General features: G+C 38.8%; 1 protein-coding gene across 1 annotated transcript in view; it reads right to left on the reverse strand.

Annotated features, from left to right (window-relative positions):
* The window catches only part of CSMD1 (CUB and Sushi multiple domains 1), a 1,554,536-nt gene that overhangs the window by 558,365 nt on the left and 972,772 nt on the right, over positions 1-23,399 (reverse strand). The window contains exons 8-9 of the mRNA XM_058524846.1: positions 19,946-20,033; positions 17,766-17,768 (exon numbers count right to left, since the gene is read on the reverse strand). Coding sequence (XP_058380829.1) covers positions 17,766-17,768; positions 19,946-20,033 — 91 coding nt within the window. The remainder of the gene's footprint in view (positions 1-17,765; positions 17,769-19,945; positions 20,034-23,399) is intronic.

Genomic DNA, 23,399 nt, shown 5'->3' on the forward strand with positions numbered 1-23,399 from the left:
AATTCTTCTATACAGAATTGATGGTCACTTTAGTTTGACCTCTGTCTGAAAGCTGTACTCTTTAACTCCCCTCCTCCCTCCTTTTATGTTTTTGATATCATATCTAACCTCTTTTTTGTGCATTTGTATCCATTTCCCTCTTATCATGGAAATAGATAATTTTTCCTATTTGTGGTCTTCTCTTTTCCCCTTAAATCAGTCCCTTTAACATTTCTTGTAGCACTGGTTTCTTGGTGACAAACTCCTTTAATTTTTGCTTATCTGGGAAAATTTTGATCTCTCCTTCCATTTTGAATGATAACCTTGCTGGGTAGAGTACATGATGTAGTCCATGCAGAAATAGAAGTACAATGATGTACACCTGAAATTTTTACAATGTTATAAACCAATGTTACTGCAATAAACAAAAAATTAAAAAAAAAAATACTTGGCACCCCCCCCAAAATAAAATAAATAAAATAAAATAGTCAAATTCATAAAGTCAAAGACTGGAATGGTGGTTACCAGGGGATGGGGGAAGCGGAAATGGGGCATTATTAATCGACAGGCATAAAGTTTCAGTTAAGTAAGGTGAATAAGCTGCAGGGATCTGATGTACAACATTGTACCTATAGTCAACAATACTGTCCACTTAAAATGTATTAAGAGGATAGATCTCACGTTAAGTGTTCTTATCACAATGAAATTTTAAAAAATTGCTCGCAATGAAGAGGAAAAAAAATCTCAGTAAAGACTCTATGCTTTATGTTACTATGACAAGCATTAATTATATGCAGAAGAGGGTCAGTGATATTATATTTCAGAAATACATCCTACAGGAAAAGAATCATTTGTTTTAGAAAAAAGAAATCCATCCAGCCTAGAGTTAGATGAAGAATGGCTTTGCCTTCAGGGCTGCATCTGAAAACATGAAGCTCTAAGGTTATAAGCAGTAGCAAAATGTTGTTGCAGAATAAAAATTCAACAGGTGCATAAGACAAGGCAAGAGGCATACGTCAGGTTTGAAGACACCCAATTACTCCTTCTAGCCTGATGTCTGGCACTGAGTTGAGTGCAGTATTACTTTATTATGTGACAAGCCTATTGTTAAAAGAGGAAATTCTGCTTGTGTTTTCCATTTGACAAGCCCCTGAGTTTGATGTTGACGAAAATAGGAGTGAGAGAGAGTCTTTGGGAGCAGAGATACTCAGTAGCCTATGTGTATGGATAAAGTTAATAATAGATTAGATACAGGGGGAAAATAAGCATACGTTTTCCTTTCCTGCTTGTTGAAAATTCTCGTTTGCAACATCAGAGTGTATATTATTCAAGTACATGACACCAGCATCTCGCACACTTCTATATAACACTCTCTCTGGGGATGGTTGTCGGTGCCTGTAAAAATCATCAAATCAGGGTCAAGGCAATTTGAAAAATTCTGGATTAAACTAAATTAAACACCTTTCTTTTCTAAGGGGTCTCTCTACTGACTAAAATTTTATGTGCAAAAATTTATCTGTTCATGAAGCCCTTTTTTACCAAGCATCCAGAGAAACTAGAATTCTATGGAACTAATTTTGAGAAACATTACACTATAAGGGCATAATATGTATTAATTTTGAAAGTGAAAAGTGTAAAAAACAAAATGTAGACATAATTCTAATTTTCGTTGTCAGTCCTAACAGTCATTTAAGACAGCTGTACTTTTTAGACACATCCCTCCATGATTTCTGCTCATGAGTCTTTATTTAAACCAATGGAGCCACACTGAATAAATGAAATACATTTAAGAATTTTGTTTTAAAAACAACTATTATACTATCTCTGTGGTCGCCATTCCAGGTCTCTATCTTTAGTTCTTTCAATTTACCTAAATTTCAGTTTTTCTATTTTTCATCATCCTTTCAACATATTTTTGTTGAATGTCTGCTATGTGCCAGACTGTATTCTAGGTGCCAAAGACACAGAGGTTAATGAGACAAAGTCCCAATCTCAAGGAGATAATAGTCTAGTCAAGGGAGGAAAAATATAAGTAATAAACAAATCCAACAAGAAGAAAATGAAAGTGTCCTAAGTACTATGAAGACAATAAACCAAATGGTATGATAAATAACAGGTTAGGAAGCGTGGTAATTTGAGAGTATGTCAACAATTTTTATGATCCTCTTAAACTGAGATGCTAATATTTTATATAATGTTCCAGTTGTGGTTAAATATAAAAGAAGAAAAGTGGCATTATTGGTTCCATGGCAAACACTATATTTCAATTACGGCATCCTATCTTGCATCACTCCAACAAAACCCCAATCTTCATACATTCTTTCGCCTACATCCAATCGAGATCCTTTAGGTATTCTTGGTGAATCATATTCTGTTTTGAGACAAGACTATTACCACTTAATAATATCACCACTCTTTGACTACTTGATCTAATTTCTTGCAATATAATATATATTTATCATTCAAAATAGGAAAAATATGGCCAGAGTTGTTTTTTGGAAGCCATGAAAACGTCCAATAATAGAACAATGATTGACTAAATTATTTCAAATATATTTGAAAGACTAAAATGTTGCTACATGAAAGGCCAGCATAAAAAATATGTAGCAATATAAGAAGGAATAAAGCTTGATACAAAATTGTATGCACCCCAGATAACAGTGATCTGTATAGCTATATCTATACTCTCAGGAAAAACAGGCACAGAACTATTTTCAGAGTGGTAACACCCTGATAAGCCCACTTTGTTTCTATATTCCAGTAATTGTATTACTTCTGGTTTTATTACTTTAGAATTTAAATTTAAAACAATCTTTTAAAATCCTACTGGTAAAAGTTACTAGTTTTATTGCAGGTTGGAAAACAGAGCCACTAATGGGTGAACTCATTCCCAACAGCTGAGACAAGAAGTAGTCGATGTGCTCTGACGACTCAGGTTGAGGTGAAAAAAACCCATGATGACCCAGTTTCTCGTTTATTATTTCAATCTTTTGCCTTGGTTTCATCTAGCACTAAAATTAAAATTTCATTAAAATTCATGCACACTTTCAACTTCAAATTTATAATAAACTAAATTTTCATTTATGATTTATGATTTGATTTTATGATCACTGTGTTTGCTGTTATATGTATAACATTAGGAAATCTAATTTGGTTTTCTAGAAATTGCTCTTAGAAGAAAATTCCAGAAAAAATAGTTATTTAGTACCTTTCCATTTACAAGTAAATTTAGAAGACTTTAGACTAATTATGTTGTACAATTTCAACAATTGTTAGTAGTTGGAAACTGTAAGAAATGACGTAAAACTGATTTTGTGTAAGATCAAGACATGCTGTGTATAGACAATAAATATCCAAATGGCAAAAATTAAGTAAAACAGTTAAAGCAGCGTAATTTTGTGTTTTAAATAGAATAGAAGAGGGAAAGCCACACATGTTGCTTTTTCAATGCTTAGTACTTCTGAAAAGCTCATCGCTCAACTTTCGAATTCTAAAGACATTTCATTTGCCACCATCTACTTGACTTTACCATTAGAGTGTGAAGCGCCTTTCTAGGTGAATGAACTATTTCTAAATATAGTTTAGTTCTAAAATGAACTATTTCTAAATATGATTTTCCTAGAGAATGGTGATATGTGCATTTATTTAAGATTGGTACTACAACCATTTCTGGGGGAAAAAAAAAACTGAGGTGACTTAAAGATGAAACTAGAATCCAAAATAAGATGTGGGTTGATTTAGTTGTGACGTCTAACCATCCGTTAACTAACTGACATTACACTGATACGCCTGACTGGCTGGATAGAAATATCTTCCCTCTTTCACAGTCACACCGGTCAGCATCTACGGAATCCATTGAAGCAACCAATTCCCCATTTACAGTTTTCTAAATGGATAGATAGATTGATAGATCAATAGATAGATAGAGATGATAGATAGATAGATGATAGATAGATAGAGATGGATAGAGATAGATGATAGATAGATAGATAGATAGATAGATAGATAGATAGATAGACAGATGATAGATAGATAATCTGCATCTTTGTTTTTTAAAAAATCCAGTTCAAACAGCACACTTAAAGATTCTTAAATGCAAAGGAATAGATATCATTTTAGGCACCACAAGTGGGCATGTAAACATTTTGCATCTCCAGCAAAAAGGAGAAATACATTATATTATACTGTTTTCACTCTTAAGCAAGAGAAAACAAAAAGAAGAGTAAGAAAACCTTTCTTTAGAACTAAGGTCAAGCCAGGATTTGCCATATTTGTCCTTGTAAAATGAACAGGGATGACACGGGGAAATAATATCCGGAACCACACTCTACCAAAGATTTAGAATCTTTGCTTAAATGAACTGCTTTCTTGAGAAGAGCAAGGGCCACGTGGCATGATGCTATGTGAAGTGGTAAAGGACGTGCACGTGGACGTGTGTGCGCATGTGTGTGTGCATGTGTGCAGGCATGAATATGCACACCTCTGCTTGTCCTCCCATATTTTACCTGCACCCTGAGGACCGTGGTTCTGGCAGAGCACAAGTTAAAATTACAGGCTTCTGAATTCAAAAGTGTTGCCCAGGTATAAGTCACGAAATACGTTTAAAGGAGACGTGATGGTGCATTTCTCCCCCTTCCTCATTCCCCACTAAACAAATAAGAGCAAAACAAAACTGACAGCTGGCGAAGCTGAGGGGAGCATGGAGAGCTGGCAGAGATGTGAGTGAAGGTGGTGTGTTGGCTGTGAAAGTGCAGTGCCCTGTTTTCCCTGCCACACCTTGGACCAGGAAGCAAGTCGAGGTGAGGAGGTAAAACAAGGTAGACCTCTCCCCAGCGCTGTGTGGGTATCCAGAGGTAACACAGGACTTGTTCTTATTTCCCGGCTATGACGTCATGGAGAAGCTTCTGTGACTTATGGAGCAGGCTCTGTAAAGAAGAAATGGCAGCATGGCGAGCCTAAGACTGAGATCAAGCCCCTGCAGCCGTAGAGTGACACAGATGGTCATCCTCAAGTGCTCAGGCCACTTGAACGCTGCCTGTGGTTGACAGAGAGGAAGCCGCAGGCCTGGAAGACACCTCCCAGCCAGGACGAGGATGTGCGCCCTGCCAGAGGCACAGAAGACCATGGCAGCCATCTAAGGGGACACAGACAAGGCGGAGAGGTCACAGCTGCTCCCACCATTGCCAGGATGGCCTTTCCTTAAGCTCTGGCATTTAACATCATAAAGAGAGGGAGAAGGGAAGGAAATAACTGACTTCAAGCCTAATGGACAGAGAAATCACTGATTTTAACAACTCTAAGTGCAAATAAATTTTCAGACTCAGACAACATGGAGATCTTGAAAAAGAAATTAATTACTGTCCCAGTACAAATAAAATTACATTTGGCACATCTGAATTCATGGGCCTGTAATTCAACCTCTTATATACATTTCAGCTTACTTTGCAAATAATATTACTATTTTTAACCTATACAGGTTTCCCTCGAACATTCACCATCTCTGCTTCTCCCTGTCTCCCTCTCGTCCTCCCCTCTCTCTCTCTCCATCTTTCATTTTCTTTCTCCTCCTCTTCTTCCTTCTTACTTTTTTTTAATCATTAAAAAAAATTGTTTACCTCCCATTAATAGAATTAGTTATACAGGTGGTTTCTGGAAGAAGGTACTAAAATGTTTCCTAAAAACTGTATTAGGAAGAATTTGAAGGTATTTTTCTAACTTTAGAAGAAAAAGAAATGACATTTGATTCAAGAAAAGAAATGAGAGGAAAAACTGTCAGGAACATTTCTAATATTTTTCCACATCTTTAGAACGTCTAGACTCAATTCTTAATCCTACTCATAAAACATTCCCAATGCCTTAAACAGTGCCCAGCATGTAGTAGGCACATCGTAGACACTCATTAAACACATGTTGAATGAATGAATAAAGAAAAGTCGCTTTCCTGAGGCTATCTATGTCAAGCTGTCTGAGAAATAGGACTGAGAAATAATGCTAGCAAAGAAATGGATCTATTCTTCACTTTCTTCTAGTGGCCTGATTATACCTCACCTACACTGGTTCAACAATTGTTTACAGTCATCCTTTTACGCACTAGGCACCATGCAAGTCCTCAGGATGTATTGATGAGCTACTGGGGGCAAGAGACATTTCTTCAAACAGTTATTGGACAATGAGTCACATAAATATAAATTGCTACAGGAAAACAACCCATTTTGCCTTTAGTGAAAAGGTAAGAAAAAGTTACTGCCAGAAATTGAAATTGGGGTTGGGTCCTGAAAGATCCATAGAATTGATTTACTTTTTTCAAAATGAGTCTATGTGTTCTAGACTGAAAACCCGCCATAGAAAGCCCTGCTGGTATCAAAGTTGGTGTTTTGTTCAGGGAATTGCAAACAGCCTGGTTTGTCCAGAACAGTGTTTTCTAATTGCTGTTCCAAAGACCCGGCAAGTGTCCCACTCCTTCCTGCTCGAGAGCGTTTTTCCTTAGACACAACAAATTTGGTTTCCTCTCCTTCCCTCCTCCTCCTTGCTCTCCCTTTGAGGTACAAAACTAGTTCCTTTACTGCTCCATTGTGTGTTTCCTTTGAGAAATTTTCACCTAAAACACAGAAGTACAGAGAGCACGAGGCTGGGAAAGGAGGCCACACAGAGAGGCAGGGACCAGGAGCAAAACTCCCTGGGGGAAGGCATTGTGTTTTATTCACTTGAAACGGCTCACAGCCTCTCACACCGTTTATTGAGCTCATAATATCTCTGCAATAAATATCTGGAATGAATAGGCAGGACAAACTGGGAGACGAAGGCGTGAGTTCAGATCATCTCCTAAACGTACAACAAGCCACTGCACTGGAAGGCTGTAGGGAGAAAACCCCCTCAGCACAAGGGTGAAATCTACCCCTCCATCCATCTTGCAAGTGCATCTGTGTGATCATCTGCCTCTATTTCAGAATAAGTTGTTTTAGATAACCTCACTGTTTCTCCAGTAAAGGAGTCCATATTCCACTGGGAAAGGAACTTTGATACCTAACTGGAGGGTCTCTATTAACTGAAAGTCACGGCCCTAATAAATGAGGCTGGAGAGGCTGCAGAGACAATTGGTGGTAAACTGGCCACTAGCTCCCAGGACGTCGTCAAATGGCACGCTTTGCACAGCCTACCACACGACGCCATCATCAGAGAGATAAATGTGCAGCTGCTGTGAATATTGCAATGCCTTTTATTACCCTTTTGATTTTCACACATAGTGTGTCATTTCGGGGTCATTTTTTCTTTTTATAGCGACAATTTTTAGACTCATCTCCTCAATCCTTGAGGCAATTTAGCACCGCTAAAAACGCATTAGCGAGGAGATGGATCTCTCTAGCCTAAGGAAAGAAAAGAAACTAATATTTCATACGATTTTTAGATACTGTATGTTAACAATAGCACAACAAAGACCCCAACAACGGTAGGAATATCAGGCACTTCAAGGGCATGAGCAACAAAAGGCTTGTGAAAGGGGCTTCAAATGACCAGCAATCATCAAACTGTGACCAGCTCTCAGAAGCTCGGGCGTTTAGAGAAATGTGTGAATTTTCCCGTGAGGAAATTTAATGGAAATCTTCTGCATGTGTTATAAGTTCATGGGAGTCTGCTATTTAGTAAACAAGAGGGCATCTTTGATAAAGTAGAAAAATGAAATCCTTGTATCCACCACCCACCCATCCATACAGAGGCAGAAGCTGTTTCCACAGGATTACAAGTGACACATTTAGGGAAGGAACAGAAGGCAGGGATGAGGGCTCTGGGAGGAGCTGGTCATCCTGGGGCAGAGCTTTCTCCGCCTCAGCTGAGCCTCCAGGGCCCAAGGACTGCAGCCTCTAGGCCCTGTCTCCACCTGAGATTAGGAAGCCACAGGAGACCCTGCAGACTCTGGGCCAGGAGATGTTTTATTGACTGTTCTCTTTGCTCTCAGCTTGAGTGAGAAACCTGGAGAAGTGTCAGAGTTAGAGGGCAGGGAGGGAAGGAAGGGGAGAGAGCTGCCTGTGGACAGCCCTGCCTCAGTCGTGTGAGTGAGCAGGACTGGAGGGCAAGACAAACTAGCTGCAGAAATCAGTTTATTTTATTTGAGGAAGAGACCCAACCATGGATTCTTATGTCCATTGAGTATTTTCCTTTTTATCATCTAAAAAAAGATTATTAGTACTAATCATTGTAGTGGCATGAGTGTGGTATAACACTTCTGAAGTCACACCCTCAGAAAGACAAGTCAAAACCAGCACCCAGCACAGCCCAGAATCTTTTCTCACCTCGCCTTTCCTCATTTATTACTAAAGGCATCTGGCGATAGTTGTACTTCTCTGTGCTACCAAAAAAGACAAAAATTACAATTACTTCTTATTCCTATCGGATGGAAACAAATGTCATGGAGCTGTGTATGGTTGAAGAAACCTGGTGTCTGGGATGAAATTATTTTAAAGAACTTCCTGTAAAACACTTAAACTGTCAAACAAAAAGCATTGGAGTATGTTTGAGCGGAAGACTTGAGACCTGCTGCTGGAACTTTGATCCTCAGCATTCACCTTCATGTGTCTTCAGCGTCTCGTTTAATTCCCTACTTCTGGGCAGGGGGCTGTGTTTGGTCTTAGACTGTTTGGCTATAACTGAATTGTAGATGGTAAAAATAATTTGATGTTGTGTTGTTTTTTGTTTCGTTGGCAGGGAGCTAACGAGGCTTGGAGAGGCAGGGAAGGAGACAGTATTGTTAAGCACTTACTTAGTGACAGGCATTCAGCAAGGGCCCCCATGATAAGTCAATGGTGTAGGTGCCTCATCCTCATTTTACAGATGACAAAAAGGAAACTCAGAGGGTCCCATTCTCAAGATCATGCAATACATGGATTCAAACTCCTTGTTTTTCACTCTGAAACATACCACGTATTATCTGTGATTGATCAGCAAGCAATTGCAAATATACAGAGGCCGTACAGCAAACATTTTCTTCTAGGTGTATATCTACACTGTGCAAAACCTTCCAAGGTTCTGAGTCGTCCTTCGCTCCTTGTTACTACACACTGATTGACCAACAAACACGAGATCCAGGCCAGACAAAGGTAATCCAAGCCAGATAGGATAATAACAACAATGGAGGAGCGTGGGCAGGAGAGCAAAATGCTCGTGTCAGTCAGTATCAAAACGGAGTCGTCCAGATATGATCATATATTGCAGCGTCTCTCTCTCAGGTGAGTGTACACACACATACACACACACACGCGGTGGTCACAAACCATCACATCCAGAAGTAAGCTTAGGAGTCAGTGTAAAGGCTTGAAGACTCTAAGCCCCCTGTGTGGACGCTGATGTACGCCAGGTGCTCAGCACACAGGGGTGTTTATGGTCTGCATATCCCCCTCCCCATCACCCCACCTGTCCCCCTCCCTTGCTTTCTGTAATGGCTCACTCTCTTCCTGTGGCTGTGAAGCCATATCAGGTGCTGCTGTCAACCACAGCCACAGGGCTGGGAGCCCTACAGACATTGACCAACAGAAAAGAGCCACCTCACCCGCGTGCTGGCTGGACCGAGCTTGCCGCAGCTCCGGGTTCTGCAGCAGCTGCCTGGAAATGTGGCAAACTCGATGTGCTGTGGGGCGTACCTTGGCCAGTGGGACACTGAGGCTGGGAGGGGCTGCTAATGAACATGGAGGCTCCAGCCCTGCACCCAGGCTGTCCAAAGGCACCCATGAGACTGAGCCCCCCAGTGGACTGGTTAGGAAGCAGAGCGTGGTTTCTCCTCCTATTTGCCATCCCCGCCTCCCTGCCTTACTCCCCTTCTCTCACTCCTGCTTCCCTGGGATCAAAGTGCCCCTAAAACTTCTTACCATGGGCTGATTTCCAGGGAATCACAAATAACGCAGGGAACTCTGATTAGATGATCAACGTCAAAAGCAAGCCCCAAGACCTAGAGAAGTTATTTTCACAAGGTAACCTGGCTATTTAAATAGTTGTCAATAAAATGCAGCTCAGCTAGAACATGATTCTGTGTTCTCTTTCCTGTATTGTAAGGTCCTGGGGCCGAGAACGGTGGTGCCCCCAGCACTTTTCTTGTAACTCTATGTAGGCTTTCTCTGTTTCTTTTCATACCACCTCTCTTTATCATCTGTCCTACTTCAACCCAACAAGACAAGCTCTTATTACAGTTTCTTCTTCTCTATCTTATGTTAATCCTGGGTCATTCCTAGAAATAAGGTCTTCCATTACCTAACACATCTAACAATGTCAGTAGGACCAAGCTAATCAGAGTGAAAGGCAAACGAGGGATCCTTGTGTAGCAGAAAAGAAAGTGTCTCAGGCAGTGATGCTAAAACCACACCAGGTTGTGCAGGGATGGCGAGTCAGACTGTGGACACACCAGGGTGGATGGATGTGCGGGGCTTTGTCTCACCCCTCCCTCTGTGCGGTTGCATAGTTGCTGGTCGGTGTGCTTGCTGTGACTTCTCTTCATTTAGATGCAGCCCTTCATGTTCACTTTTACCTCTAGGGGAGAGAGGTAGGGAAGGTGCTCCCACCTCAGCTTCTGTGCACGTGCTTTCCTCTGCCAGGACTGCCCCACCCCACTTGTAAGTGGCTGGATCCGTATCACCCGTCACATCTCAGCTGTGATGTCATCTCCCCAGAGCCTTTCCAGACACTCTGTCTACAACAGAGACTCCCCTCCCTGTTGTTCATGCTTTTGTTTGTCGTTACATCCCCAAAGTGTGACACAGCACCTGAGGGCTCGGCCAACGTTGGTTAAGGAAGCCAATGAATTGATAAGTAGATGAACAAGTGTCCCCGGTTCGTGTACCTACTTACACATGGCCCCCGTTAGGGATTTGTGTTTTCACTTCCCTCTTCCTTTGGGAACAAAGACTACGCAGCAAAGGAATTTGGGTGTTGGACTGCTATCGCTTACTGCCGTGTGCTCATTAACGCCCTCACTGACGCGCACCAGCCTTCCCATCCTGCGAAGTGCTCCTTCCCACCAGGCCCAAGGATCTCTTGCTTCTTTCTTCTTGTCTATTGTCAAAATCTCCTCTGAGCAAAAGATCTGAGAAATGGTCCACACACCAGCTATGTAATGGTGCGAGATGGTTAGCTGCCTGGTCCCTCCCAGAGGCAGCTCCATTTCAGCAGAGCAGGAAATCTGGAAGCAGAAATGCCAGTCTCCAGAATCCCTCAACAGCAAACCCATGACAGCTTCGCCTGGAGGGTAGGGAGGGCTCACCACCTTTAAGGGCACTGTCTCTGCTTACCACCAAGGGTGCTGGGTCTGAGTACTTGCTGAACACCTAGCAAAAGTCCAGTTCCTTAAAGAGAGCTGAGGGATTAATTTAAAACCACACATAAAAACTGTAGATGGCATCAGTAAGCTAAAAACTAACAAATCCTTGGTTTCCTCTTCTTCCAACATGCCTGTCCAATTGTCTTTCTCCTTTCCTCCTTCTCCTCCCCACTTTAATACACAGGGAGCCTAGGGAGCACTCCTGATCAAATTTAGGGATATAGTACTAAAAGAACACTTATGAAGTTGGTGGGAGAAGTGGGTGGAGTGATTTTATACAAATCCTAGTCGAATCTAACAACCAGCTAACTAGCTACCCTGTCTATTACCCCTAGAATATAAATACAGAAACCTAAAAGGTCTTTAAACCAGCAATTGTCAGCAAGGGTCAAGCGTATTAGAATTGAGAAGAACCCTTTCAATTGTCACAACCCTCCACCCAGAGATTCTGAATTGCCATTGGGGAGTGGGGTGCCTCTCCTATTTACCCACCTCAGCTTGCCAGTACGTCCTCTGCAACGGTACATGGATATTATTGCTCAGGGCAGGGGGATATCACTGCTGAGCTGAGAGAGTAAGAGACAGCGAATCACTGCGTTAGTCTAAAGTGGCTATAATTAAAATGAGTGATCCACAATGCCCACTCCTTCTCTGCCCCATCACACACAACTGTCATTCTTGTGAAAGAACAGCATTCTTTCACACCTTTGCAAAAACAGTATTTTATCATTTAAATGAATGATTTCAATACATTAACAAAATGGACTTGGTATCTGATTAAAAATGTGTATAAATAATAGGAAGGTGTCTATAATAATGTTATGAGCTATACCAACGAGGTCCTTGTACTGATCTCTATGCTCAGGATCCACAAGTCAGTTGTAAGTAGACGTTCTTTATTAATCCTTCTCTTATGATCTTGTGAAGCAAGTTTGGTAATACCTAGACACTCTAGAAAGCCCAGCGGCCCCTGTATATTTGCTTCAAGACTCAAGTTTACCCCTGGTTTCTGATTCCCGTTAGTATTCCATCATGGGATCTCTGGGATCCCTGCCCATGGAAGCTGTAATGGGCTTTGCTTCTTTATTATTTTTCCTCAGAACACTATTTGATGGAGACAAATATTGGGAATGATTTTTACAGTGGGGAGCCAAATTGGCAACCCTTATTTCTTCTGGCTTCTTCAGACAGATAGAAGCCATAAAAGACAGAGGATTCTGGAAGAGGCTTTTAATGATGAGGTTTCCACACACTTCATCACACAATTTTTATGATATCAGACACCTGTTTTCAAATGCAAGCCCTTCTGAGTGTTATACCCACTTCCCTCTAATATCCTATTGTGGATGACATAAACCAGGTAGTCCAGTGGCTGTCAATCTTGTTTGCACATTAGAATCACATGGGATGTTTATAAAGATCCTATTATCGAGGAACCTAGTGTGATCAAATTCATAGGGACAGAAAACAGAATGGTGGTTTCTAGGAGATGTGGGGAGGAGAAAATGGGAAGTTATTGCTTTATAGGTTTGAGTTTCAGTTTTGGAAAATGAAAGAGTTCTGGAGATGGATGATGGACAGGGTTGTAAACACTGTGAATGTACTTAATCCCACTGAACTGTACACTTAAAAATGGTTAAGATGGTAAATTTTACGCTCTATCTATTTTAGCATAATTAGAAATTAAAAAAAAAAAAATCCTAATGCCCAGGCCGTCTTCCTGACCAATTAAACCAGAATCTTTGTGGTAGAATGTGCCTGATGGCAAGATTGAGAGCCATGAGGATAATCAGACTGCTCTCCATCTAGTGGAGATCAACCAATACTAACTCTCCTTCTGTTCTTTCCTTCAACACATATTTGGTGGAGGTACAGTAGGCAAGGAAGTGAATAATCTGAGATCCTGAAGTTTTTAAAGGAACTGGGAACATTGGGGAGTAGGAAGAATGGGTGCCAAATAAAAGCATTGGTTAATTACTTAATGCTCACTGCATTAATATGTTTTTAAAGTTGGTAACTCTTTGTATGTCATGACGATCATCTCACACACTTCCTTTAGCCTCAGAGGCTGTTGGTGGCCCTGAATAGCATCACAGAAGTTTTGTAGAATCATATTCTAAAATAGACCGGCAAAAACATGACTGGAGACATGGAGCTTTATGGATCTAAGGGACCTCAGAAATCATCGAGTCTTCCATTTCAACCCATTCTTTTACGGATGAGCAAATCAAGAAACAGAGAAATACACTGCATTACAGAAGGTCACTTTAAAGGGCATTAATATTAAGATAGTCCTGAAAAAGCCACTTCTGATGATTGTGATAAAGTAAGCTAATAAATTCATCAACTACCTCTTGCATTTTGAAACTAACAAATTAATACATGCTTAAATAGCAATGACCTATTCTCCCAGTAAACTATTTAAATGAATGTTATATTTTGAAAAAGAAAATAATTTACTATCACAAACATTGAAAAGACTGGAAGAGAGATAAAGAATGTTCCACGAGTTCTACTTGGTGGATTCTTCATTGGAAACAGCTTTAGCCAAATAATCAAGATCTGAAACATTCACAGTGTGACCTTTTCCAAAGGGACATAACGGTTCCAATAGTGTGAACAGGAAAATATTGGTTGTGGTATTTCTTTAAGTAGTTCTTAAAAATATAGTCATGTTCTCTGAAAAAAGAGTAATCATTGCCAAATATTTTTCCTAGACTACTTCTGTTTTTTAATAACAGTGAATCTTACATAGAAAACGACATGCCTGCATTCAACAAAGGGCATAGAAACATGTGCTGTCTCTCAAATTGTTTTCAAATTCTAAAAGCACTTTGGAGCACGTCAGGGGACCTTGATGTTGCAAATGCAAATGCAGGATGTTGCTTTATTGATATGGAGAACACAGAAGGAATGCTTAGTCCCAGATTGTTCTCCTTCATCCTGTTTTTCCCTGAGTGCAAGGGAATAGTCAAGAAATCGTTTATAGACCCAACACTGTTTCAAGAAATAAGATAATGCCTGGGTTTCAAAAATAAAAGACAGTTCATTGACTATTCCCTCAGGAATACTGAGTGCAAAAATCTTATGTCATAAGAAGGGGAAACGTTTCCAACAAAAAACCTAGCTTGAGTGTTTTCAAAATTTCCTATGGCTCCCATTATAGTTCCCAAATTTTGCTCATTAACAAAACCCCAAATATGGATTTAACTTTTTAAAAATGTTAACTTGTTTCATTCATTGTTTTCCAGCTTTGCTGAGACACAATTGACATATAGTGTAAGTTTTAGATGCACAATATGATGATTTCATACATTTATATACTGTGAAATGATTGCCACAATAAGGTTAGTTAACACATACGTCATCTCACATGGTTACCATTTTTTTTGCGTGGTGAGAACTTTTAAGATCTACTTTCTCAACAAGTTTCAAGTACGCAGAACAGTATTATTAACTATAGCCGTCATGCTGTACATTAGATTCCCAGAACTTGGTTCCTTTTATTAGTAAACGGATTTTTTTTTAATCTCATTAGAAAGAGCAGGCTGAATAATCCAATAATCTCTTAATAATAATAATGATGATATCTATCTTTTCTTGTTATAAGATTTGCAACGATGTACATAAAGTTTCTAGCAAATAGTAGGGGCTCAGTGCCAAATACAGAATATGGAGGAAATAAATAGTAGCTATCTTCTTTGGAATAATTTTATTCCTAAAAATTTACCTATAAATCAAAATTCTGCATGTCAAATCAACATTTATCATTGCCTTACAATATGTAAATATAATGCATTCTTTATATACAAGTGAAAAAATGATTTAACAAATGTTTACTGAACACTTGCTATGATACAAGGACTGTACTAGGCATCAGGAATACAATAATGAAGAAAACCAAGTTCATTCTTTACAGAGCTTACATACTTCTGGGGGAGAAATAATAAATATGCATTATGTTTAGTAAATTAAAATTGTCAACATAGACACGTATATAAATTTGGGGAGTTGGTCACTGCTAGGATGTCAAAGGAAAGCATAGAGGAGTGAGCGTATGTGAATGAAAAGCCATTTCAGAGGACATGGCCAGGAAGAGGCATTGGGCAAAGCCCTGAAGGAAGTGAATATTGGGTCCTGATAAGACCTGGATCATCTATGCTCAACACATAATAAATATCTCTGAGCAACACTGAGAGGATGGAAGATATGAACATATCATGGAGAACATAAATAAATAAATAGAACCAAAGAAATACAGAAGAGCTAAAGGGAAAGCTGATATTAAATCTGATACCAAGATTTCAGTTTATATATCTGCTCCAACTTTAAAGTATAATTGAATTTTCCATCATAGCAAGTGAAAAAAAAATAGGAAGCAAGAAAAAGAATCCCACACACCAAGAAAACAGGTGGACGTATGGATGGAGATAAGTACAGTCCCCCAGATATCCCTCCACCATTCTCTCCATCCATTGACAAGACAACGATATTTCATTGATGTCCTTGAACACCAAAAAAATAGAACCCGCAATGGCTTACAATATGCCTGTGTTTCCCTCATCCCTCCATCATTCAAAAAATAATTCAATGAAAGAACTTCATAAAAAGTAGTTCTTAAGGAAAAGAACACCAAATCTATTTCTTGGTTTATATGCTATCCGCAAGTGCAATTCTTTATATTTTCATGTAACAAGAGGCAGGCCACCCTGATGTCACTGAAATTGACCTACAATGGAGAAACTAAAGCTCGTCACAGCAATGTTTCAATAATTATAAATAAGATTATCAATTTTATCGATGTTACAAGAAAAGGAAGAGAGTTGAATGTGGAAATTAGTAGAAATGAGCAGCAGTTTATCAAGAGACTTGGGTTATGGATTTTTTTCTGCTTCTCATTGATTATGTAATTTTTCTTTATGTACCTCAGTTTTTCCTTCCATCTGATGACACATAATTCCATTTGAACGTCCCTTAACTGCATAAAGTGTATTTATGTGAGATGCCTTGGAGAGAAAATGTGCTAAGATAAAAGAACAAAAGTTATTAGCTTGAATGGTGATCTATAAATATCAATAATGTAAATTAAATATTTAGTTTTTAAGTCAGAACTATCACTATTCCAACACCCAAATTCCCTTTTGAGCACAGGTCATGTTTTAAGAAAAGTTGATAATCTGTTCTCTGGCCAATGGTGGTTAAGTTAATTAGTTTAGCAGGGGACTAATGAGGCTGTGATCACATATCCTGAGGGACAGACTTGTTAGCTTCAATTTAATCTAATTCAACAGAAAAATGTATCCATCATGTGTTGAGCACAGTAATGAATAAAATCAGGACCTCATAATCTAACATGATAGAAACATAAATCTCACATAAATGGATGTTTCTATTATTCCAAGATGATTCTAAGGTGAGAGAAACATAAATATGTGGCATGAACACAAAGGTGCTGGGAAAAGTTGAAATAATGGGACGAGGAGTTAAGGTGGGAGACTCCCTGTCTTACAATAGAAGCCAACTCTGGGGATGGGAGAGGGTAGAGATGATTAGGATACAGTCTAGCTTACGGAAAATAAATCCTAGGGAGAACCATGGAGCATTGTCAATCCTCCTCGATTTTGCTTCTCTGAGGACCTCATCTGTTTCTACATTAGCCTGCCCTACACCATTTGGGGAACATACATCCGCTGAGAACAATCGTCATGGGCGGTGTAGGTGCGACAGGAGGGAAAATCATACTTGACTAAGAATATGACTAAGAATTTAAAGCAGAAAGACAACATGGCGGGTAGCAGTTGACACTCTGAAGACAAGGGAGTTTTAGAATAGATACTGCAACTTATATAAATCCAGGAGTGTCGTTACGTGGGGTCCCTTCATGAAGTTTGGTGAGAGGGGCACATATGAAAGAAAAGAGGAGAGGGGCAGGGAAGCAGAAGAGAAGCCCAAGTTTTAGAGAAATCAGGGAGGTCCCTAACTCAATTTCAGCATCTATTAAATGTGATAAATAATTTTTTAAAGGATAGCCCTCAGGATTTGAAGTATATATAAAGAACCTATAACATGTGACAATATATATAAAATAGATATATTTACATATATATAATATAATATTTTTATAATATATAAAGAAGCTATAACATCTGACAGTGTGTGGCACGGCTGCTGCTAGCCTGTGTGGATCCTTCGTGCAAATTAGAACGTGACTTCCTCTCTAAGTAATAAATTAGAATGAGTTTTCCCTTCTGCTGAGCATGGATAACCCCGTGCTAAGGTGCATGGCTTGGAATGCTGGGCTCAAGGTTGGATTTCAACCATATCTTGACTCCTCACATGGCTACATTGTGAGATTCACAAACAGCCCATCCCTATCCAGTGGTCCTGCAGAATAAGTGTGAAAAAATTTAGTCATTGTAATTTTCCTCATTACGAATCATTTAGGTCAACAGGGGCTTTGAGGCAAGTAAGATTCAGTTTCAAATACCTGCTCTAACCATGATTAGACATAGTATCTTGTTGTGTTAACATTCTGAATTTCAACAGCTATATTTGCAAAAATGAGGATAATTATATCTATATGTACCTTAGGGTACATATCCTACTAGCACAGGAAACAGATGAATAATAGATGCCAGGACCCAACCATAACCTCTCTATCCCTACTCCAGCTTCATTCCTTATATATTGGTATCTGAATTTTCCCATCAATCTATTCATAAATATTCAGTTCTAATGAACATACTTCGTCTTTTAGAGAGTGGTTGATGATGAGGAAAACTGTCCCCAAATTGATCTGAATTCAAATAAGAAAGTTTTCCTTTTAAGGCTTCTTTTATTTAGAATTCTTTATAGGTGATACTGGAATTAATATTTAGATTGTCTATGGAAAGAAAAATTTCCAAAGAAACAAGAATGATAGTATACATAAAATGAGATGAGGAATATTTTACCAGCCTAATAAAGTGAGCTCTTTTCAAACAAAAAACAGCCCCAAATTACATATAATTACAGTGCTAACTACAAATGAATTCCATCTACTCATCTTGACAATGCTCGTCATTAGTTTGGATTATATGCTAGTCATTAGTTTTGATTATAAGTATTTAGAAAGAACTGAATTGTTTTTCATTAAAAGCAGTCTTGAAAAGACTTTACACAATTAAGAACATCCTCCCTCTGTTTAAAACGCCAACATTTATAGTGAGTTTATTATATGCTAGGCACATCCCATGCCATTTCACTTAATGGTCATGAGGTGTCCTTAAATGGCTGTGATCTCCCAGCTTGCATTTGCACACACATGCATTCTACTGTCACGTGGGTGGAGGCAGGCAATCAACAATGAGATTTTGCACATCTGATGCCCATGATCACTACATATTTCCAAACAATCAGTAAGGATGACACTGAATTTTAATTTATTTGCAATAGAGCAAATATCTGAGTCTCCTGTTTCTTTCTTTATATGCTCTTTCTCCTCATATCTCCAGTAAGAATAAACTCCAGTTAAGACCAGCCTCCTGCTTAGATTTCCACTCCGGGCCTACCCTGCTCTCTCTTTTCTCCTTGTCCAGAGAGCGCTTTTCAAAAAAAATCGCTTGAATAAGAATCCCCATCTCAGACTCTGCTTCAAAGGGACTTGACCTAAAACACTAAGTCCCTAACGTATGCTCAAAATTGGTGATATTTAACCTACAACCATTCTGACTTGCTGGTCCATTTGAGACAGACACTACTAGGGAGTTAAAAGTATTTCAGGATCACATCCGTACTTTTGTTTCCTTTTCATGTAAAACAAGATATCATTTTACCATCGTCATTACAGCTGTCCTACAGACCATTTCATTCTTTCTCTATCCTTTTTAAAATCACCTCTGTCACTCCCATTTCACCAAATAACCTTCCTTCTTCCTTCTCTAATAGTATCACTACTTTCTTTCAATTTGCAGCTCACTTTAGTAGCCTAAACTCTCTACACTTATCTTTTTTGTTTCCCTCTCAAAAATGGTGAGATTACAAGAAGAAAAAACACATTTCTCCCTCCTCTTTCTTTTTTATTTTGCAGCTTACTCTTAACATGAGTGTCCATCTGGTAAGTTGGAAAATGTTGTTTCTTGAACTAATTGAAAGGAATACAAAAATCCAAAGAAACAGCACTGTTATAATCACTCTGACATTCATAATGTAACAAGTGGAAGGCAGTCTCTCATTCATCATGATCCTAGTAAAATGAATCTTAACATTTTCTGAAATAAATTGCATTGACTGCTACTTACGTTTATCCTTATAAAAGTTTATTTCATGAAATAATTATGAGACTGTAGTTAAATTTTTGCCCCATCTATTTTTTTTAACATTAACCACAATGCATTAGAATATGGAAATGACTAAAAAGAGAAAAAAAAAAAAAACCTGGAGACAAATTTTTATCATGTACATTTAGAGTTCAATTTTTATTATTGGCTCATATAGTGAAAGGCATCAACTCTAGAGTATCTGGAATTTTTCAGCACAATATGTTTTAGAGTTCTACAAATAATCTAGCTGCATAATAACTGAGATGTTGTATCTTCAACTCAAAAAGACAAAAGAGTTAAAAATGACAAACTGAAATTATATATGTGTTAGAAAATAATATGCTCTTCAAATTACTTTCTCTCCTACCTGAAGTCGGAACCTGCTCTTCTGCCATTTTCTGGAATCCCAGGATCTGGACACATGTCAGAAACCAAGGCGACACCTCCTTGACTCACTATAACAAAGAGAAACATTATTGTAATTGTGTGTAGCTGTTGTGAAAATACCCAGAGAACAAATTTGTATTAGATAGATTTGGTTCTTAAATTATGATGATTTAAAATGTGATTTCCTTAAGAGATAAGACAGTTTAGCTACATTAAAATAAATCTTTATTTTAATTTCTGAAAAGCAAAGCCTTTTCCTCCAGTGAAAGGATGCCAACGTTTTTTGATTTGAACCCTTCTTTTATTGAAGAGGTCGAAATTTAATTAAAAAAACTTATTTGTTTGCTATGATCAACTTTATGACAGATTACAAATAATAGCATGATAGTAAAAAAGAGCAATACGGCTTAAGTTTATACAAAAGAAAGCGCTCATTTATTCTTCATGGATTACAATGGAGATGTTATCTATTCAGACCTACACAAGAGATATTTTAAATTAAATTATTTGTTAGATTTTAAATATTGAACAGGTTTATCATTGAACTGAAAAAGTACTGGTCTTCTTGTATATGTGTGCTGCTTTATTGCCTGAATCTGTTCCATCAAGAGCCTTTCCTCCTGTTGAGATGTTGTACACTCACAAAAGAGTGTTTAAAGGACTCATTTGCTTATTGGATAGAGTGGCTCCCACTCCAACACTCATTCCACTCTAATTTGTTTAATCCAACCATGGGAATTTCCTCTTTTTTTTCCAGAAATTTGCCAACAGTGGGCTTGTGGCCCAATTCAGTTCAATGAGATATGAGGGGACATCTGTAGGAGTGTTTCTGGGAAGATATTCCTTGAGCTAAGAGAGACCATCTATTTTTTAGTCTGGCCCTTACTGTGTCTGGATTTCGAATGTAGAACTCTTGGTACCATCTTGCTCCAGTCAAAGGACGGAGGCAACAGCACGGATGGAATAGAAGAGAGAGAAAAAGAACCAGGACCCTCAATATCATAGTTGAGGCAGAAAATTGACCAACTCAGAAACCTACTCTACCTCTGAACATCCTGTTGGATGATTCATATGTTTCCTAGAGTTTAAGCCCATTTAAATAGATGCAGCTGAAAACATACTTACAAATATACATGTTTTCATATGTTTTAAATGATTCCATAAGAAGAAAAAAAATATATCTGGGTAGATATTGAACTCCTTATGCATATTATTAAAACTACGCATAAGAAAGCACCAATAGTGCCAGCCCCAGTGGCCTAATGGGGAAGTTTGGCATGCTCGACTTAGGTGGCCCAGGTTTGGTTCCCAGGCACAGACCTACACCACTCATCTATCAGTGGCCATGCTATTGTGGTGGCTCACATACAAAATAGAGGAAGACTGGCAGCAGATGTTAGCTCAGGGTGAAGATTCCTCAGCAAAAAAACAAATTAATTAAAAAAAAAATAAAGTAAAAATTTAAAAGAAAAAAAGGGAAAGTACCAATAATTATAGCAAGATTTAGTTTTTATTGTTAAATTAGGATGGAATTGGGATATGGATAAAACCTTTCATTAACTACAAATCTTACTAGATAATATTACATGAATTTATTCTTAGGAAACACTTCATCATTCCAAATCGGTTCATCTATATTTCTCACAGGTTTTTATTACTTTTACATCATCTAAAAATTATTTTGTTATATGGTGTGAGAAATGGATTAGACTCTAAAATTTTCTTTCCTAAATATTTAACTTTCTCAATATCATTGTAAAACAATTCAGGGCTGGCACCGTGGCTTAGCGGTTAAGTGAGCGCGATCCGCTACTGGCGGCCCGGGTTCGGATCCCAGGCACGCGCCTACGCATGCTTCTCCAGCCATGCTGAGGCCACATCCCACATACAGCAACCAGAATCACGTGCAACTATGACGTACAACTATCTACTGGGGCTTTGGGGAGAAAAAAAAAAGGAGGAGGATTGGCAATAGATGTTAGCTCAGAGCCAGTCTTCCTCAGCAAAAAGAGAAGGAGTAGCACAGATGTTAGCTCAGGGCTGATCTTCCTCACAAAAAACAAAAAACAAACAAACAAAAAAACAATTCAGCAAGTTGGGAAGTGATATCAGTAAGATGGTGGAATAATACAGGCCCTGTTTCCCAATGGACATAGGCCCCCCTTCCCCATGGAACCATCAAAAAAACAAGTACAGATTTATTAAAATAATTTTTAGGAGCTCTGGAAACCAGTCAAAGATCTATAGCAACCAAACAAATGCCCAATGAAGAAAAAGTCACATGCATAATGGTAGGAAATTTCATGGAATTTTTAATTGCTCCTTACACCTTCCCTGACATGGGACAATAGAGTTGAGAGGAAGTGGCCTAATTCCTGATTCCATCCCTGAGGTTGGAGGAGGAAAGAGAAAATTGTTTGCGACATCCTGGCCTGTGGGCTGCTTGAGGAACTGCTTTCTGTCTTGCTGGACTTGGAGCTCAGATGAGAATGGCAGCTGGAAGCCATGGAAGGTAATGGTGAACATTGCTGCATTTAGAAAGTGCACAGGGACTGCAGCCATGAGGGCAACTGGGGGCAAGAAATTACAAGCAGAGGAATACCACAGAACATCTAAGATCCTGAGAAGGAACTGGGGTGTGGTTCCTTAAGAAATTAAGATATTTTAAAGCAACTGGGGGGGGGGGAAGCACACACACACACACACAGACCCAGACAGGACACATGCCCAGAAAAAACCTGGGAAGACCTAAATCTTCATGCGAGGCCAATCTCAATGCTTATGGGTCCACTAATCAGTAAAGATCTTCCACACGACTATGCAAAGACTGGGAGAAGTAGCTGCTTCTTTCAAATGTTTCTGTCAATTTTTAACAAAAATCACAAGGCATACAAAAAAGTAGGGAGAGATGGCCTATTCAAAGGAACAAAATTAATCTCCAGATATAGTCCCTGAAGAAACACATGCATTGAACTTACTAGACAAAGACTTCAAAACAACTGTCTTAAATATGAATTTAAGTAAATAATATCTGAACATTTCTCAAATTTAAGGAAAGACATAGATAGACAAATCCAAGGAGCTCAACAAAGTCAAAGGAGGATAAACTCAATGAGAAATATAATCGAAGTGTCAAAAGACACAGACCAAGAAAGAATCTTGAAAGCAGAAAGAGAAAAGCAACTCATCACAAACAAAAGATCCTCATTAAAACTATCAGTAGATTTCTCAGTAGAAACCTTGTAGGCCAGATGGCAATGGGGGAAAATATTTAAGTGCTGAAAGGAAAAATTGCTGTCAACCAAGAGTTCTGTATCCAGCAAAACTGTCCCTCAAAAGTGAGGGAAACATTAAGACATTACCAGACAAAAAAAGGCTGAGGGAGCTCATTAATACTAGACCTGCCCTAGAAGAAATGCTAAAGGAGTCCTTCA

The sequence above is a fragment of the Diceros bicornis genome, chromosome 29 (assembly GCF_020826845.1).
Source record: "Diceros bicornis minor isolate mBicDic1 chromosome 29, mDicBic1.mat.cur, whole genome shotgun sequence".
Lineage (NCBI taxonomy): Eukaryota > Metazoa > Chordata > Mammalia > Perissodactyla > Rhinocerotidae > Diceros > Diceros bicornis.